Here is a 16,975-nt window from a genome sequence, read left to right on the forward strand (position 1 = left end):
GTGGGGGGGAGGCACTCTGTCCCTCCCCCCGAAATTCTGGCCGGGGGGGAGGTGCTCTGTCCCTCCCCCCCAAAATTCTGGCCAGGGGGGGAGGCGCTTTGTCCCTCCGCTCCCGAATCCTGGCCGGCCGGGTCTGCAAATGGCGGCGGCTGTAGCCGCCGCCGTTTGGGTCCCTGCAGTCAGCCGTGACAGGCTACGTAAATGTTTACATAGCCTATCACGGCTGAGTAAAAAAAACCACACACACACGCATGTATGCAAATGGCGGCGCCCATCGGCGCCGCCATTTGCGTTCCTTATTTTGGCACATCTAGTCTACGTAAACATTTACGTAGACTACAGCGAAAATAAGGGGAATGCAAATAGCGTAGATGCTACGCTATTTGTGTTCCCCTTATTTTCGCCGTAGTCTACGTAAATGTTTACGAAGACTAGATGTGCCAAAATAAGGTACGCAAATGGCGGCGCCCATGGGCGCCGCCATTTGCGTACGCGCATTTTGTTTTTTTTTACTCAGCCGTGATAGGCTACATAAACATTTACGTAGCCTATCACAGTATTTTTTTAAAATCTAGCCTATCACGTTTTTGTTTTTACTGGAAATGGCCGCGGCGGCGGCCAGTCGGAAGACCGGCCACGGCGCTGCCGCCGAACTGCTGCTGGAGCCGCCGCCGCTACCGCCAGGAAGATTCGCCCAAGGTAAGTCCCGTCCCGGGGGGCCGGGGGGGGGGCAGACCGTTTCGCCACTGATTTCGGGGGGCCGAATGCGCTGGCATTCGGCCTCCCCGAGATTCGTGGAGAAATTCTCTGACATCCCTAAAGCAGACAGAATAATGAGAAAGAGTCACACTTACCGATAGTGGTCGATGCAGGCCTATGAAGGAGTAATAACTACAAGGTCTGCAGATGAGTATGAAAGAGGCGTACAAAATTGAAATTACTAGCTAGAATCATTTACTTCCTTGTATTGAGTCCTTTAAATCCACACCATCACTTGCCATTCCTAATACCCAGAAATGGTTAAACTTGATCTGTTGGGATAGTATCTGTTGAGTACTGTGTCCAGTTCTGGGCACCACACTTTAAGAAGGATGCAGGCAAACTGGAAAAAGTTCGGAGGAAGGGAACGAAGATAATGAGGGGACTGGAAACAAAGCCCTATGAAGAGAGACTGAAAGAACTGGGCATGTTTAGCCTTGAGAAGACTGAGGGGAGGTATGATAGTGCTCTTCAAGTACTTGAGAGGTTGTCACAGAGAGGAAGGCCAGGATCTCTTCTTGATCATCCCAGAGTGCAGGACATGGAATAATGGGCTCAAGTGACAGGAAGCCAGATTCCGGCTGAACATCAGAAAAACCTTCCTGACTGTTAGAGCAATACGACAATGGAACCCATTCCCTAGGGAGGTGGTGGGCTCTCCCACACTGGAGGCATTCGAGATGAAGCGGGACAACCACCTGTCAGGGATGCTTTGACTTGGATTCCTGCATTGAGCAGGGGGTTGGACTCGATGGTCTTATAGGCCCCTTCCAACCCTACTCTTCTATGATTCTATGATTCTATAGCTCTGCCTTCAAGATGCCTCCCCCTACAAAAGATCTCATATCTATTCAGTCAACGCAGCTGCATTCTCTAGATTGAAATGCTGTAGTCATGACATGGAGAAAGCCAAGAAGCAATGTGCAGGTGCAACCAAGCCACTCCCCCCCTCCGGCAACAGAAACACACACACCACAGATAAGTAAATAAATGATAATGACAAATGCAAACTTTCTGATTCTAACAACTTCCTTTGTTAATCGCTCTCCCTAATCAGAGTAGGGAATTAATGAACGTCTTTCATTTACACATGCTATTAAAATAGAGTGTTAATTGGCTCACTTGAAAGATTTATGGCTGGTGAAACTTGACATAATGGGTGTTTTCTTTTCTTCCCAAGAATTATTCCTGTGCTAGGACCACTGCAGAGATACTGCATTGCAGCACAGAGAGTGAACAGAAAGACCACCGGCTGAGTGAGCTTTGGGCATTGCTTTGCCATGCATTAAAAGGATGCACATGTTTCCTGCACCTCCTGGTCCCACTGTCCCACGTCACATTGAAATACAGCTTTTGTGTTTTTATTATTTATTTATTTGTAACATTGCTATACCGCCCAATAGCCAAAGCTCTCTTGGCCGTTCACAAAAATTAAAACTACAAAGCACCGCATAAAAACAATATAAAATATAAAAGCTTAAAACTACAGTATAAAAATGCAACCAGAATAAAACCTAGCAGCAATGTAGAGATGTAAAGTACAGTAACAGATTTAAAACAGCAAAGTTAAAAGACTAGGATGCTAAAATTCTGGGAAAATAAAGAGTTCTTCACCTGGCACCAGAAAGAGCACAACGTAGGCACCAGGCAAATTTCTCAGAGCTCATTCCACAGGCGGGGTGCCACAGCAGAAAAGGCCCTCTCCCTGGTATTCCCTCCCCCAGCCTGGGAGATAGTCAACCTTCTGATGAGAGGCAGCTTCTTATGATCAGGGGAGGGTCACAGGCTGCATTTCCAATGTGGTGCTAATGCACAGGAAGAGGAAGCACAGTAAACACACACATCCTGATCCTATGGGACAAAATCATGTTCAAGGCAGCTGACAGCATACAATGCTGCTCAGGGCAAATGCCTATGACCTTTTCAGTATGTGGCAGCTGTGGGGGAGGGGGGGGCAAACAAACCCACGCTGACATCCAGCTGTTTTCATGTCCATGGTGGCCTGAAGGCAAATGGTAAAGCTACTATGCTGAAGCTATAGAGGTGGAAGCCTGATGCATGCTCAGATAGGAGACAGCTTGGGAAGCCTACCTCTGCCGCCTTGAGTTACATAATAGAAAAAAGGCAGGATAAAAAAGTTCTAAAACCAATCTGCCAAATAAATGTAGAGCTGGTTATAAGCTTGCACCATTTTGTGCAGAACCCTCATCTCTTGTGCATCCCTGAACTGGGAACACACGGAGGCAATTTGTACATTGCCTCAGGGTGCATAAGCCATGTTCCTGTGGTTTCTCCCCACGTTGTTCCAGCAATGCATGGAATGAAGAACTCACATGGGCATGCCCAATAAAGTGGTTCCTTTCAAGGGCTGTCCATCACTGAGAAATCCTGTTCATTTTTGGCACAACAGATCCCCTTGGTGCCCTCAAATTGGCATGCATTTGCAGGCTGAGTGGAGGGCCAGTTCCGGAGACTCGGGAACTTTGCTGCCCCCCCTTTTATCCACGAGTTGCGATTTGTGCAAAAACATGGGTGTGCATATTTACAGACTTTACTATTTGTGCAAAATTGTGGGCATAAATGATTTAATTAGACCATTTATGCCTGCAATTTTGTGCAAATTGTGCTATTTATGCCCACGATTTCATGCAAATCATGCTTTGTGCCAATAATAAAAAAAGGAAAACCATGAGCTGGCCCTCCTTGTTATACGATGGGTCTGGCCAGCTTGGGGATATGTGAGCTGGAGTCCAGGGTAGGGCGAGCTCTACCCCTGAAATGGATTCCTCCAACATCTCTATTCCTTTCTCATACCAGCATTGCTTTCCCTGGCAAGAGGTGGGTGGGAAAGGAACCACGTCATTGGCCCTGTCCATATGAAGCACCATGGGAAGACACAGCGGGGAAGCCATGCCACCATAGTAACAGTTTGAATTGGTCCTGGGTTTGTAATTACTGGGTGTGAAATTGAAATTCAATCTGGTGTGAGTCTGTGTCTGTGGTTCTCTGAGGTGGTTGTGGATCTTCCTCATTATCTTCTCCAGTATGATCTGCATGAGTTAATCCAATTACAGCAGCTGATGCCAGTCCTTCCTAGATCTGGCACACACAACAGAAAATTAATTTGCTTTCTGCTGGGAAGATAAGATGAGCTCTGGCTGGAGCCAATGAAGGGTTTGTCTAGTCTCTCTCATCCTGTTTCCAGAAGTGTCTGACCAGATCCCTCTAGGAAGCCCACCACCATGACCCCAAAGCACAAGCTCAATAACTGGTATCCATAGGCACATTGCCTCTGACCATGAATGTTCCATTCAGTTATCATGACTAACAGCCACTGATGATAGTCCTAACCTCTTTTGGTTTGTTTAATCCCCTTTTCAAGTCATTTCACACCAGTGGCCATCAAAATGTCTTGCGGCAGTAAATTCCATAACGCAACGACTTTATCACCGTGAGAGTATCTTTCTTTACAACATTAGCAGTAAAGAGTCACATGGATTTTTTTTTTATAATACTGATGATGCTAAAGAAGTGTATATATACTGCTTTAGAGCCTTGCACAACCTGGTGCCCTCCAGATGTTTTGGACTACAACTCCCAACAGCGCCAGGTAGCATGGTCGATGGTCAGGAATGCTGGGAGTTGTAGTCTGAAATATCTGGAGGGCACCAGGTTGGGGGAGGCTGCCTTACAAGAACCCCACATGGTCAGTCAGTATTATTATCCACATTTTACAATTCTGGGGTTGAGGCTGAGATGGAGAGGTTTCCCCAACCCCAAGGCCATCTGGAAAGATGATAGAAGAGGCATGACGCAAACCAGAGACTTTCTCATTCACAGCTTGGTCTCTTTGCCATGATCCTTCAATAGGTCTTCATCATGACCCAGACTGCCAGCTGTCAATTGGAACCACACGGACCACAGCCCCCAAGCTGGACCCCATCAAGGAACCAGTATCCCCACCCTAAAGACCTCACATGCTAAACCTGCTCACTGCGATGGGCAGCATCATGCCCAGGCAAAAGATAACGGAGTGGCATTGCAGTGTCAGGCTCCAGTCCAGAGCACTGCCCCTTTCAGGATCTCTATTCTCCAGCAAGGGGCGGAGCTTTAGAGAGGAAGTCAGGTTCAGGAACTATATTAGGGTTCACCTAACACATGTTGGAACAGGTTGTCTCCGTCTTAGGACCTGTCCCTGACCACTTTCACTTCCTGAACCCGCCTCTTGATCTGTAAGTGGATATTGTTTCTGTCTGGTACTTCTCTTCTCTGGCTGTCTGTTCCCTTCAGAATCCTCTGGGCTCATTCTTGCCAGGGCTGGACAACCTTTTAAAATATGTTGATATTCACTGGAAATGTCGAACAAACACTGTGCTACAAATTTTCAGTATTAATAGGTCTACTGAGCTTTTAATCTGTACCATTTTCTTGATAGATGTTTGTTATACTTTATGAAACAATAAACCAATATCTATCTAGTTCATTAAACCAGGATTGCTGTTTAGCCATAGGCCATTGCAACTTACTTGTTAGCAATTGGCACATAAACAACAAATCATCTTGAACATAAACAGCAAGAGACCAGTATGACCAAATGAGGCCCACTATAAATATTTGACAAGAAAAATAGCATCTCAAGAAATTCATAAATTTATAGAAAACAACCGTTTATAAAATATTCATGGCAAGTTCTGCAAAATTAATTCCACTCACTGATAATTTAAATCAGTAGTCATTAGCTTGGAGTTAAGGAATGTGCCATGGTACACACACACTAACCTGTTCCACTAAGTGGTAAATCACGTCTGATACCATGTTGCAGAGTGTGTATATGTGCAAAAAAAATAATAGCAATAACTTAATTGGTATCTCTTTCTCCCAAACACCCCATCTCTGCAAACACAACAGTATTCACACAAATATGAACTATAAGAGGTCCAACAACTTTGGCCATGATTGTATTTCACAAATTATGTGAAATGATGGAAACACGGAATTCAAAGACAAGACAGTAAAAATTCAGTTTGCAATTTTAGTCTACCAGGTTGCTGGGAGACATAATCCCTAAGCCTTCCCCCCAGCCCTCCTCTTTGTGAGCTCTCAGTCCATGAAGCAAACATGGATTCTACTCACCCCCCCATCTCTCAGCCCCCCAAATAATTTGGGATTTGTGAGTGCTCATCTCAGTCATTGAAAAAACCTTCAGGAGCTCACTCAACTGGAAAGATAAAGATTTATACTGATGGATCTAGGACATGTTTGTCCTCATGCATGATCCATAAATCCTTAATAATTCTCCAAAGAGGTTATTTGAACAGCTGTTGGAAATTCAGTTTTACTTTCTTTGCTGGTTTGGGATGTTTCAAGTGCAGAATACTTTGGTTTCACATCAGCTATGTTTCCATTTCTCAGCAACAAGACACAGCAGTTTTACTTTGGGATCACAGTTTCGGACAGTGGCGCCATCATGGAAGGACTTTGGGGCAGAAGCCAAGAGCCCACTCAGCAAAATAAGTAAGAGGACCCCCAAACACAGGAGGGATGGCTTACCACATTTTGAAGTAAACAAAGTGATGCATGTTACCATCTAAAGAAGTGGTGGGGTGGGGTGGGGGTAAGATCAGTACATGCAGAATCTATTACCTCCAGATTCTGGAGATCAATTTACCCTCCTTCTGTCATTGAGAGCAACTGCCCATTCATTTCTTCAGCAATGCTATAGCTTGCGGGATACAGAATGGAACCAACCTATATCTCAGTCATTCCCAAACTATGGACTACATGCCTTAAGAAAAGTGTTAATTAACCAATTAAAACTCCCAAGGGCCCAAAGAACCCACTCATATAGAGGCTTCCTGTTCTGTCTCTGTCTGATTCACAGCTCACCAAGCATGTTTCTGTTCGGCTAACTTTGTCTGCCTACCTTCTGGCTGGTATTGTGCTATAATTGCTACAGTCTGGCCTGCTCCTTTGAGTGCTGCAGCGGCCTGTTCATGGGTAGCACCACGAAGATCTATTCCATTCACCTGCAAGGGGAAAGAAGAAAACAAAAGCAATATTAGCACATTTCATGGTTCAAATTCATGTGTGGAGGGGGAGGGAGGGACCCGCCATTTTAAGCACTTTTATTTATTTTGTAGAACAAAAGTAAATAGATAAATAAAAGCATGTAACCAGTGAACAACTGTCAAGGTAAACTTACACTGCATTTAAGGCTTTAACATTTTAGAGTTGTAAGGCCCTTTAGTTCAACACCCAGCTCAATGAACCTCTTTCAGCCCGAGAGCCAAATTCAGTTTCAGAGAAGGTCTCATGGGCCTCATTCCAGTAGTGGGTGGGGCTGAAGCCAAAAGGAGCAGGGCCAAAATAACCCAAAGACCAGCATATTTTAGCTTAAAGCTCTTATTTCCACTAACTAAGCCTTAGGAGAGGCAGTTCGACCTTTTAGAATGGGAAAAAAAAAAATGCAAAAGCCAGGAAACCACCAAATGATTGGCAGTCAGGGGACAGGGGATGGGGCCAATCGAAGGGGAAGGAGCCCTGGTCATCTGGGGAACCCCATAGGGCCAGTCTGGGATGCTAGGCAGGCTGGACTTGGCCTGCAGACTTGAGGTTCAACACCCCTGATGTAGAACATAGAACCTACCATCTCCTGAGGTAGTTTGTTCCACTTTCAAATAGCTCTAGTAGGAAATTTCCTCTAATGCAGGGATGGGCAATTTGTGGCCCTCCAGATGTGTTGGCCTACAATTCCCATCAGCCCTAGCCAGCATAACCAATGGCGATAAATTATGGGAGTTATAGGCCAAAATATCTGGAAAGCCACAAGTTGCCTACTCCTTCCCTAATGTTCAGGTGAAATCTGCTTCCTTGCAATCTCTATCCATTGGTTCTAGTCCTGCCCTTTGGAGCAACAAAGAACAAGTCTCCTCCAACTTCTATGTGATATTCCTTCAGATATTTGAAGATTGTGATCATGCCTTCTTTCAATCGTCTCTTCTCCATGCAAAACATACCAAGCTCTTTCAATCGTTTATCAAAGGACTTGGTTTCCAAACCCCTTACTATTCCTGGTCACCCTCTTCTGGGCATACTCTAGTTTGTTAATGTCTTTCTTAAAAGGTGACACCTAGAACATAGGCCTAAGTCTCACGAAATTGCTAAACTGATTTCTGGGTTGTACCATTTCAGACTGCAGGTGGGGGTATTCATGATCAAAGGTTTCCAGCCTATGCATCTCCCTGACATATGGCCTGCCTATCTATCTATATCTATCATCTATCATCTATCATCTATTTATTTTATTAATCGCCCATCTGGCTGGTCATTCAGCCACTCTGGGCGATGTACAACAATAGAACAGTTTTAAACAATAAAATATTACAATAAAGACACCATATTTCTAAAAATACTCTAACCCACCCCAAATGCCTGCCTAAACAACCATGTTTTTAATTCGTGGCAGAAGCTCATTAAAGAGGGGGCATGGTGGAGTTCCGTAGGAAGGGAGTTCCACAGAGTGGGAGCCACCAGAGAGAAGGCCCTCTCCCTCGTACTCACCAACCTAGCTGTCCTGGCTGATGGGACAGAGAGAAGGCCATCCGAGGCTGATCTTGTTGAGCAGCCTGTTTGGTGTTGCTGGAGGAACTCCTTAAGATAGGCTGGGCCAGAACCATATAGGGTGTTAAAGGTCAAAGCCAACACCTTAAATTTGGCCCAGAAAACAACTGGTAACCAGTGCAACTGGTAACCAGTGCAACTCCGTCAGCACTGGAGTGATGTGATCTCGCTGGCGGCTGCCTTTAATCAGGCGAGCCGCTGCATTCAGTACCAGCTGCAGCTTCTGAACCATCTTCAAGAGTAACCCCACACAGAGCGCTTTACAGTAGTCTAGATGAAAGGAGACCAGGGCATGTACTACTGGTGGGAGTTGATGGTCGGGAAGGTAGGGGCACAGCCGCCATATCAGATGGAGTTGGTACAGCGCTGTCCTGCTCACAGCTGACACCTGAGCCTCCATGGACAGCTGGGAGTCCAAAATGACCCCAGGCTGCGGACCTGGTCTTTCAAGGGTAGCCATACCCCCTCAACACCAAGTCAACATCCCCCAACCTCCTCTTGCCTCCCACCAAAAAGTACCTTGGTCTGGTCAGGGTTCAGCTTCAGCTTATTCCTCCCCATCCAGCCACTCACCATCTCCAGACATTTGGACAGGGATTCTACGGCCAACCTTGGTGAAGATTTGAATGAGAGGTAGAGCTGCATGTCATCCGCATATTGATGACACCGCACCCCAAACCTCCTGATGATAGCCTCCAGCGGCTTCACATAGATGTTAAACAGCATCGGGGAGAGGATGGAACCCTGTGGCACCCCACAAGTGAGTGGCCATGGGTCCGAAACCTCCTCTCCCAGTGCTACACTTTGGTACCTGCTGGACAGGAACGACTGGAACTACCGCAATATGGTGTCTCCAATGCCCAACCCCTCCAGGCGGTCCAGGAGGATACTGTGGTCAGCGGTATCAAAAGCCGCTGAGAGGTCGAGGAGGACAAGGAAGGAGCATTTGCCCCTATCCAGAATCTTCCTCATATCATCCACCAAGGCGATCAAGACTGTTTCTGTCCCATGCCCAGGCCTGAAGCCCAACTGAAATGGATCTAGATAATCGGCTTCTTCCAAGTGTGCCTTCAACTGCATCACCACCACTATGTGGAGGTAATGTTTATGTACAGAGCACCTTTCAATCACATGAGCCCCCATCAGGCTTCTGAAGTGGTACAGCTCAGACACAGGTGTAACATCTCAGTAAGAACAAGATCAGATTCCATTTAGCTACAATAAAAGTGCAGAATATGACTTAGAGCTCTGGCAAAATGCATCTTCCTTTTTCTCCATCTTATTCACAGAAAGCAAAAATGGGGAGGGTAAAATGTTGGTTCCCCTTCATGGATCACTGCCTTGTTGTGGTGAAGGGGCTTGCGTAACTAAGTGAAGCCATAAGCTATGCCGTGCAGGGCCACCCAAGACGGACAGGTCATGGTGGAGAGTTCTGACAAAATGTGGTCCACTGGAGAAGGAAATGGCAACCCACTCCAGTATTCTTGCCAAGAAAACCCCATGGAACTTATCACAAGCCTAAAAGATATGACGCCGGAAGATGAGCCCCTCAGGTCGGAAGGTGTCCAATATACTACTGGGGAAGAGCAGAGGGAATTTCCAAGTAGTGCCAGAAAGAGTGAAGCGGCTGGGCCAAAGCTGAAAGGACACTCAGCTGTGGATGTGTCTGGTGGTGAAAAGAAAGTCCGATGCTGTAAAGAACAATATTGTTTAGGAACCTGGAATGAATCAAGGTAAGCTGGAGGTGGTCAAACATGAGATGGCAAGATTGAACATCGACATCTTGGGAATCAGCAAACTAAAATGGACAAGCATGGGCAAATTTAATTCAGGTGACCATCATATCTACTATTGTGGGCAAGAATCCCTTAGAAGAAATGGAGTAGCACTCATAGTCAACAAAAGGGTGGGAAAAGCAGTACTGGGATACAATCTCAAAAACAATAGAGTGATCTCAGTATGAATCCAAGGCAAACCATTCAACATCACAGTAATTCAAGTCTATGCCCCAACCACTGAGGCTGAAGAAGCAGAGGTTGATCGGTTCTATGAAGACCTACAACACCTTCTAGAACTAACACCAAAAAAAGATGTCCTCTTCATCATGGGGGATTGGAATGCTAAAGTAGGAAGTAAAGAAATCACCGGGATAACAGGCAGGCATGGCCTTGATGTACAAAATGAAGCAGGACAAAGGCTAATAGAGTTTTGCCAAGAAAACACGCTGATCATAGCAAACACTCTTTTCCAACAGCACAAGAGGCGACTCTATGCATGGACATCACCACATGGTCAATATCGAAATCAGATTGATTATGTCCTTTGCAGCCAAAGATGGAGAAGCTCTATACAGTCAGTCAAAACAAGACCTGGAGCTGACTGTGGCTCAGATCATGAGCTGCTTCTTGCAAAATTTCAGCTTACATTGAAGAACGTCAGGAAAACCACTAAACCATTCAGGTATGACCTAAATCATATCCCTGATGAATATACAGTGGAGGTGAGGAATAGATTTAAGGGATTAGACCTGATAGACAGAGTGCCTGAGGAACTATGGACGGAGGTCCGTAACTTTGTTCAGGAGGCAGCAACTAAATCCACCCCAAAGAAAAAGAAATCAATGCAAGAAAGCCAAGTGGCTGTCTGATGAGGCTTTACAAGTCGCTGAGAAAAGAAGGGAAGTGAAAAGCAAAGGAGAAAGGGGAAGATATATCCAACTGAATGCAGAGTTCCAGAGAATAGCAAGGAGAGACAAGAAGGCCTTCTTGAATGAACAATGAAAAGAAATCGAGGAAAACAACAGAATGGGAAAGACTAGAGATCTTTTCAAGAAAATCGGAGATCTCAAGGGAACGTTTTGTGCAAAGACGGGCATGATAAAGGACAAAGAAGGCAGGGACCTAACAGAAGCAGATGAGATTAAGAAGAGGTGGCAAGAATACACAGAAGAACTATACAGGAAAGATCTGAATGTCCCTGATAGCCATGATAGTGCGGTCACTGAACTTGAGCCGGACATCCTAGAGAGTGAAGTCAAGTGGGCCTTAGGAAGCATTAGTAACAACAAAGCTAGCGGAGATGACAGTCTTCCAGCTGAGCTATTTAAAATCCTAAAAGATGATGCTGTTAAAGTGCTGCACTCAATATGCCAACACATTTGGAACACTCAACAGTGGCCACAAGACTGGAAAAGGTCAGTTTACGTTCCAATTCCAAAGAAGGGCAACCCCAAAGAGTGTTCAAACTACCGTACAATTGCGCTCATTTCACATGCCAGCAAGGTGATGCTCAAAATCCTACAAGCTAGGCTTCAGCAGTATGTGAACCGAGAACTACCGGAAGTACAAATGGGGTTTTGAAGAGGCAGAGGAACTAGAGATCAAATCACCAACATTCATTGGATCACGGAGAAAGCAAGAGAATTCCAGAAAAACTTCTATTTCTGCTTCATTGACTACGCTAAAGCCTTTGATTGTGTGGATCACAACAAACTGTGGCAAATTCTGAAAGAGATGGGAGTACCAGACCACCTTACCTGTCTCCTGAGAAACCTGTACGAGGGTCAAGAAGCAACAGTAAGAACCAGACATGGAACAACCGATTGGTTCACAATTGGGAAAGGAGTACGACAAGGCTGCATATTGTCGCCCTGCTTATTTAACTTATATGCAGAGTACATCATGAGAAATGCCGGGTTGGATGAATCACAGGTGGGAATTAAGATTGCCGGGAGAATTATCAACAACCTCAGATATGCAGACGATATCACCCTAATGGCAGAAAGCAAAGAGGATCTAAAGAGCCTCTTGTTGAGGGTGAAAGTGGAGAGTGCATGGCATCTGGCCCCATCACTTCCTGGCATATAGAAGGGGAAGAAATGGAAGCAGTGACAGATTTTATTTTCTTGGGCTCCAAGATCACCGCAGACGGTGACTGTAGCCATGAAATTAAAAGACGCTTGCTCCTTGGGAGGAAAGCTATGGCAAACCTAGACAGCATAGTAAGAAGCAGAGACATCACCTTGCCAACAAAGGTCTGTATAATCAAAGCTATGGTTTTCCCAGTAACAACGTATGGCTGTGAGAGCTGGACTATAAGGAAGGCTGAGCGCCGAAGAATTGATGCCTTCGAACTGTGGTGCTGGAGAAGACTCTTACGAGTCCCCTGGACTGCAAGAAGGTCCAATCAGTCCATCCTAAAGGAAATCAACCCTGACTGCTCATTGGAAGGACAGATATTTTTATTTATTTATTCATCTATTTCATTTCTATACCGCTCAATAGCCGAAGCTCTCTGAAATACTGAATATTGATACTGAAAGAAAAAGGAAAGGATCCTCCTGTGCAAACACCGAGTCATTGCTGACTCCTAGACGGACGCTGCTTGCGCTGGTGTTTTCATGGCAGACTATAGCGGGGTGGTTTGCCATTGCCTTCCCCAATCATGACTACCTTTCCCCCAGGAAGCTGGGTACTCATTTTTTACCAACCTCGGAAGGATGGAAGGTTGAGTCGACCTGAGCCAGCTACCTGGGACCCAGCTTCCGCTGGGATCGAACTCAGGTCGTGGGGAGAGTTTCGGTTCCAATACTACTGCCTACCACCCTGCACCACATGAGGCTCAAATATTTTGGCCACCTAATGCAAAGAGAAAACTCCCTGGAAAAGACCCTGATGCTGGGAAAGATTGAAAGCAAAAGGAGAAGAGGACAGCAGAGGATGAGATGGCAAGATAGCATCACTGATGCCATGAATATGAACTTGAGCACACTTCGGGAGAGAGCGGAGGACAGGAAGGACTGGCGTGCTATGGTCCATGGGGTCACGAAGAGTCGGACATGACTTAACGGCTGAACAACAACAAAAATGTTGGTTAATGGGAAACAAACAGAGAAAACAATTTGCATAGCTGGCCACAGATCTCAGCTTCTGTTTGCACAGAATTTGGATGCAGAATTTCCATGCATTTATTTTGGTAAAGAGTATAAGCAATCCTGATTATATTATGCAACTACTGCAGGCTTTTATACAGAGACGCCTCACTGCCTCTTCATTCTTTTGTATCTATGCCTAGTTTGTCAGCTTTGGTATGGTTTAATGTGCACATGTATTCTACACTTTTTGTTTTAGATCTTTACCTTCAGGGCATCACTGTAGGTCTTACATATTTATTATTATATTACTCATCTGTCCTCACCAGTTAGACTCAAGAAGGTAGGAGCAGCAACAAAAATACAGTGCATAACTAAAGTGTGTGTGTGTGTATATGGCATTTGCATAAAATATAGAACCTTACACTCATCTTTGACAATAAAATACCCATTTTATTTGATTTTTTGGAGAAGCCTTGCAGGGCTTTCTTGGAAAACCCCCAGGCTCTGATTTTGGTAGATCTCCAAGGGAAAGCAACTCCAACAATGGGAAGCAATAATGGAGAATGGCTCTCTGCACATCCCAACCTTGGGTCCCAAGATGTTGTTGGATTACAAGCCCCAGCATCCATGACCATTGGCCATGCTCACTGGGGATGATGGGAGTTTTAGCCCAAAACCCCACTTCCATTTGGCATCTACAGGGGCTTCCAGAGGCTGTGACAGGGCAGCACAGAATGGACAGGACAGGTGCAACACAAACAGCTCAGCCTGCATGTGAGCGACCTAGTTGTCAGCTTCTGTACTAATCTGGGAATGATTCCCACCACCATCTCTTTCAAGATAGCCATGCCAGCTCAATGAAAACCCCCCAAAGGCAGGATGCTTCTGAGAACCAGATGCTGGCAACAAGCAAGAGGGGAAGGTCATGGATTTCATGCTCTACCTCCGAGCTTCTTGGAGGCATCTGGTTGGCTGCTGTTGGAAAAAGAAGGGTGAAACTAGATTGACCTTGGTCTGATCCAACAAGACAAGCCCTATATTCTTATGCTGGCCCTGGCATTGCTTCCATCTGCTGAGCAGACAAGCATGGGGAACCAGATGCCCTGAATGAGGTGGCTTTCTAAGAAAGCCACAAACAACTCCTTAATGATATACTTTTTTTTTTTTTAGGAACAGCTGCATTCAAGGCTGGATATGTGGAAAGGTGGAAAGTAGCCAAAACCAGAGGCAGAAGTTGTGTGAACATCTATACCTCTCAAAAAGTCATCCATTCTTTAGCAACTTTTCACATAGCCCTTCAAAGGGCAGGAAATTATTTGTGGGGGATGCATTCTCTTCCACCAACCATTCAGCATAAGGGTAATGCTACTGGATTTGTTTGCCCTCAGTGGCATCATCACATAGGAACAGAGGAAGCTGCCTTATCCCAAATCGGACCATCTAGCTCAGTACTGTCTAGACTGAGTGGCAGCAATTCTTCAGGGTTTCAAGTGGGATTGTTTTTCCAGCACTACCTGGAGATGCTGGGAATTGAACTTGGGACTAGGGATGTCAGAGAAATCCGCAACAGGACCAATTGAGTTCAGCTTGTCATTAATCCGACCACAGATTCTGCAGCAGGCCAGTTTTTCCCCTGTTGGGTGGTTTCTGCAGACTTACATACTGTTTTTCTAACTTCCTGAATTTTGTGCAAATTTTGTTGTTGAAAAATATGCAAATTAAAAAAACGGTCAAAATGCGCACTTCCCTCATGGGTTAAGTCTGAAAATGTGCATTTGGGGGGGATTTGTGCATTTTGTATGTGCGAATTTGCGCAAATTTGGAAACAAAAAAATCCAATTCCGTAGATGGGCAGCTGACTGAACAAAAGGTGCCTGACAATCTGCAAAACACAGATGGAACAGATTTCACACAGTCTGTACATCCCTATTTGGGACCTTCTGCATGCAAGCCACATAACCAAATCTGATTGGCTATTGTGCCATGGTGTCATCACATTCTGATGACACCATGACACATTCACATGATCACATGGCTGGATCATGTCATGAAGGAGAAGAAAGGAACCCCCAACTGGCACTGAATTATTAATCAGATCACAATGTATAATTGCTACGATGCACAAAACATGTGTGAAAATACAGAAGGTGGGTCGTACTTAAAAGGCATTTTGCTCCCCTTGAAAGCAAGGAAGATTGTTTTGCAAGCCAATGTGACACAAGCCTAGGGAGCTCACACACCACTAAGTCTAAGCCTAGACTTATTTACAAAGGGTTCCTCTTGGCACAAGTAAGGCTCAAGCTACAGAGTGAGCTTGGTGGATATTCCTTGATGTCTTAAAAAAAAAAAAAAAAAAGGAGACAAAATCAACCTAAGTCAGTAGCATCAGAGTATAAGCATGCTTAGTGCTTCCCCTTCTGCAACTTTTCCAGCTGAAAATCATCCCCCAGCCTTTTTTACCTCATCCATAGGCAGAAACACACAGGGAATATATGGGAACTGCATCTTTTCCTCTGCATGTGAAAAAGCTGCTTGGACAGCTAGAAAACATTATTAAAGGGGGGAAAGGTTCTGCAGTCTCTTTCTGCACACATACCCCCTGCTGCCTGCCCAGACTGACTTTGCTTTGCTTTGCTTTTCTTAAGGCAAAATAAAATAAAAAAGAGCAGAGGAAAGAAACACAAAGCTCCCTATATGACATAGCTGGATCCCAAGTTACTGAAAAGATTTCTGACATATTTATTTTCATTGATGGTCAGGTGGAATCTATGTGAGAATTATGGACATTGTTTAAATCACAAGGAAAATCAAAAGACATAGTGGTCATTTGGGGCACAATAATGTTCATAGTCTCATCTGGGGATTTACGGATTGTATAAAATCTGTTCTGTCTGTGTCAGGCGCCTTTTGTTCCATAATCCACCCACTGACAAATCAGATTTTTTTTGTTTCCAAATCGGTGCAAATGCGTATTTGTGCAAATGCGCAAATTCCCCACAAATGTGCATGTTCACACTTTAGCCTGTGGGGGAAATGTGCATGTTTGGCCATTTTTTAAAAAAACTGTGCATTTTTCTACAACGAAATTTGCACAAAATTTGAGAAAGTTAGAAAACTGATCCACAAGTCTACGGAATCTGCCCGATGGGGGAAAAGCCGGTCCACTGCAGAATACACGGGTCAGATTCATGAAAATCCAAACCCATAGAATCATAGAATAGCAGGGTTGGAAGGGGCCTACAAGACCATCAAGTCCAACCCCCTGCTCAATGCAGGAATCCAAGTCAGAGAGCATCCCTGACAGATGGCTGTCCAGCCTCGTCTTGACTGCCTGCAGTGTGGGAGAGCCCACTACAGAGTTTAGTATGCCATTTGTGCATTCTGATCAGTAGAAATTTCTATGACAGATTTGATTCTCATCTTTCTGGCGCATCAACTATTCCACCCGAAATGTGATAGCGGAAACTGCAAACACTGAGGAGCAGAGTGGTGGGGGAGCATGCGGAAGGGGTTGCTGAAAACACATCAGAGGATGAGATGCAGTGGAATTCTGACTGGCAGCCTTCAAAAATGAATGTGTTGCTAATTCAGAATGTCTGAACTGGACAAGTAGGAACTCCAATTGAAGTGAGTCAGAGGAGTAGAAAGATGCTTTGGTTGTCACTAGAAACCCTTAGTCCTCACAAAGGCTACCTGGGATAATAATTTCACAATTTCAAACCA

At 45.1% G+C, this 16,975-nt stretch overlaps 1 protein-coding gene across 1 annotated transcript in view; it reads right to left on the reverse strand.

Annotated features, from left to right (window-relative positions):
* Positions 1–16,975, reverse strand: part of DLG2 (discs large MAGUK scaffold protein 2) — a 1,591,953-nt gene that overhangs the window by 265,189 nt on the left and 1,309,789 nt on the right. The window contains exon 17 of the mRNA XM_084842537.1: positions 6,683–6,785. Within this exon, the coding sequence (XP_084698663.1) occupies positions 6,683–6,785 (103 nt within the window). The remainder of the gene's footprint in view (positions 1–6,682; positions 6,786–16,975) is intronic.

This window comes from Heloderma suspectum, chromosome 3, assembly GCF_057233095.1.
Source record: "Heloderma suspectum isolate Gila_16-S chromosome 3, 16-S_ref, whole genome shotgun sequence".
Taxonomy (NCBI): domain Eukaryota; kingdom Metazoa; phylum Chordata; class Lepidosauria; order Squamata; family Helodermatidae; genus Heloderma; species Heloderma suspectum.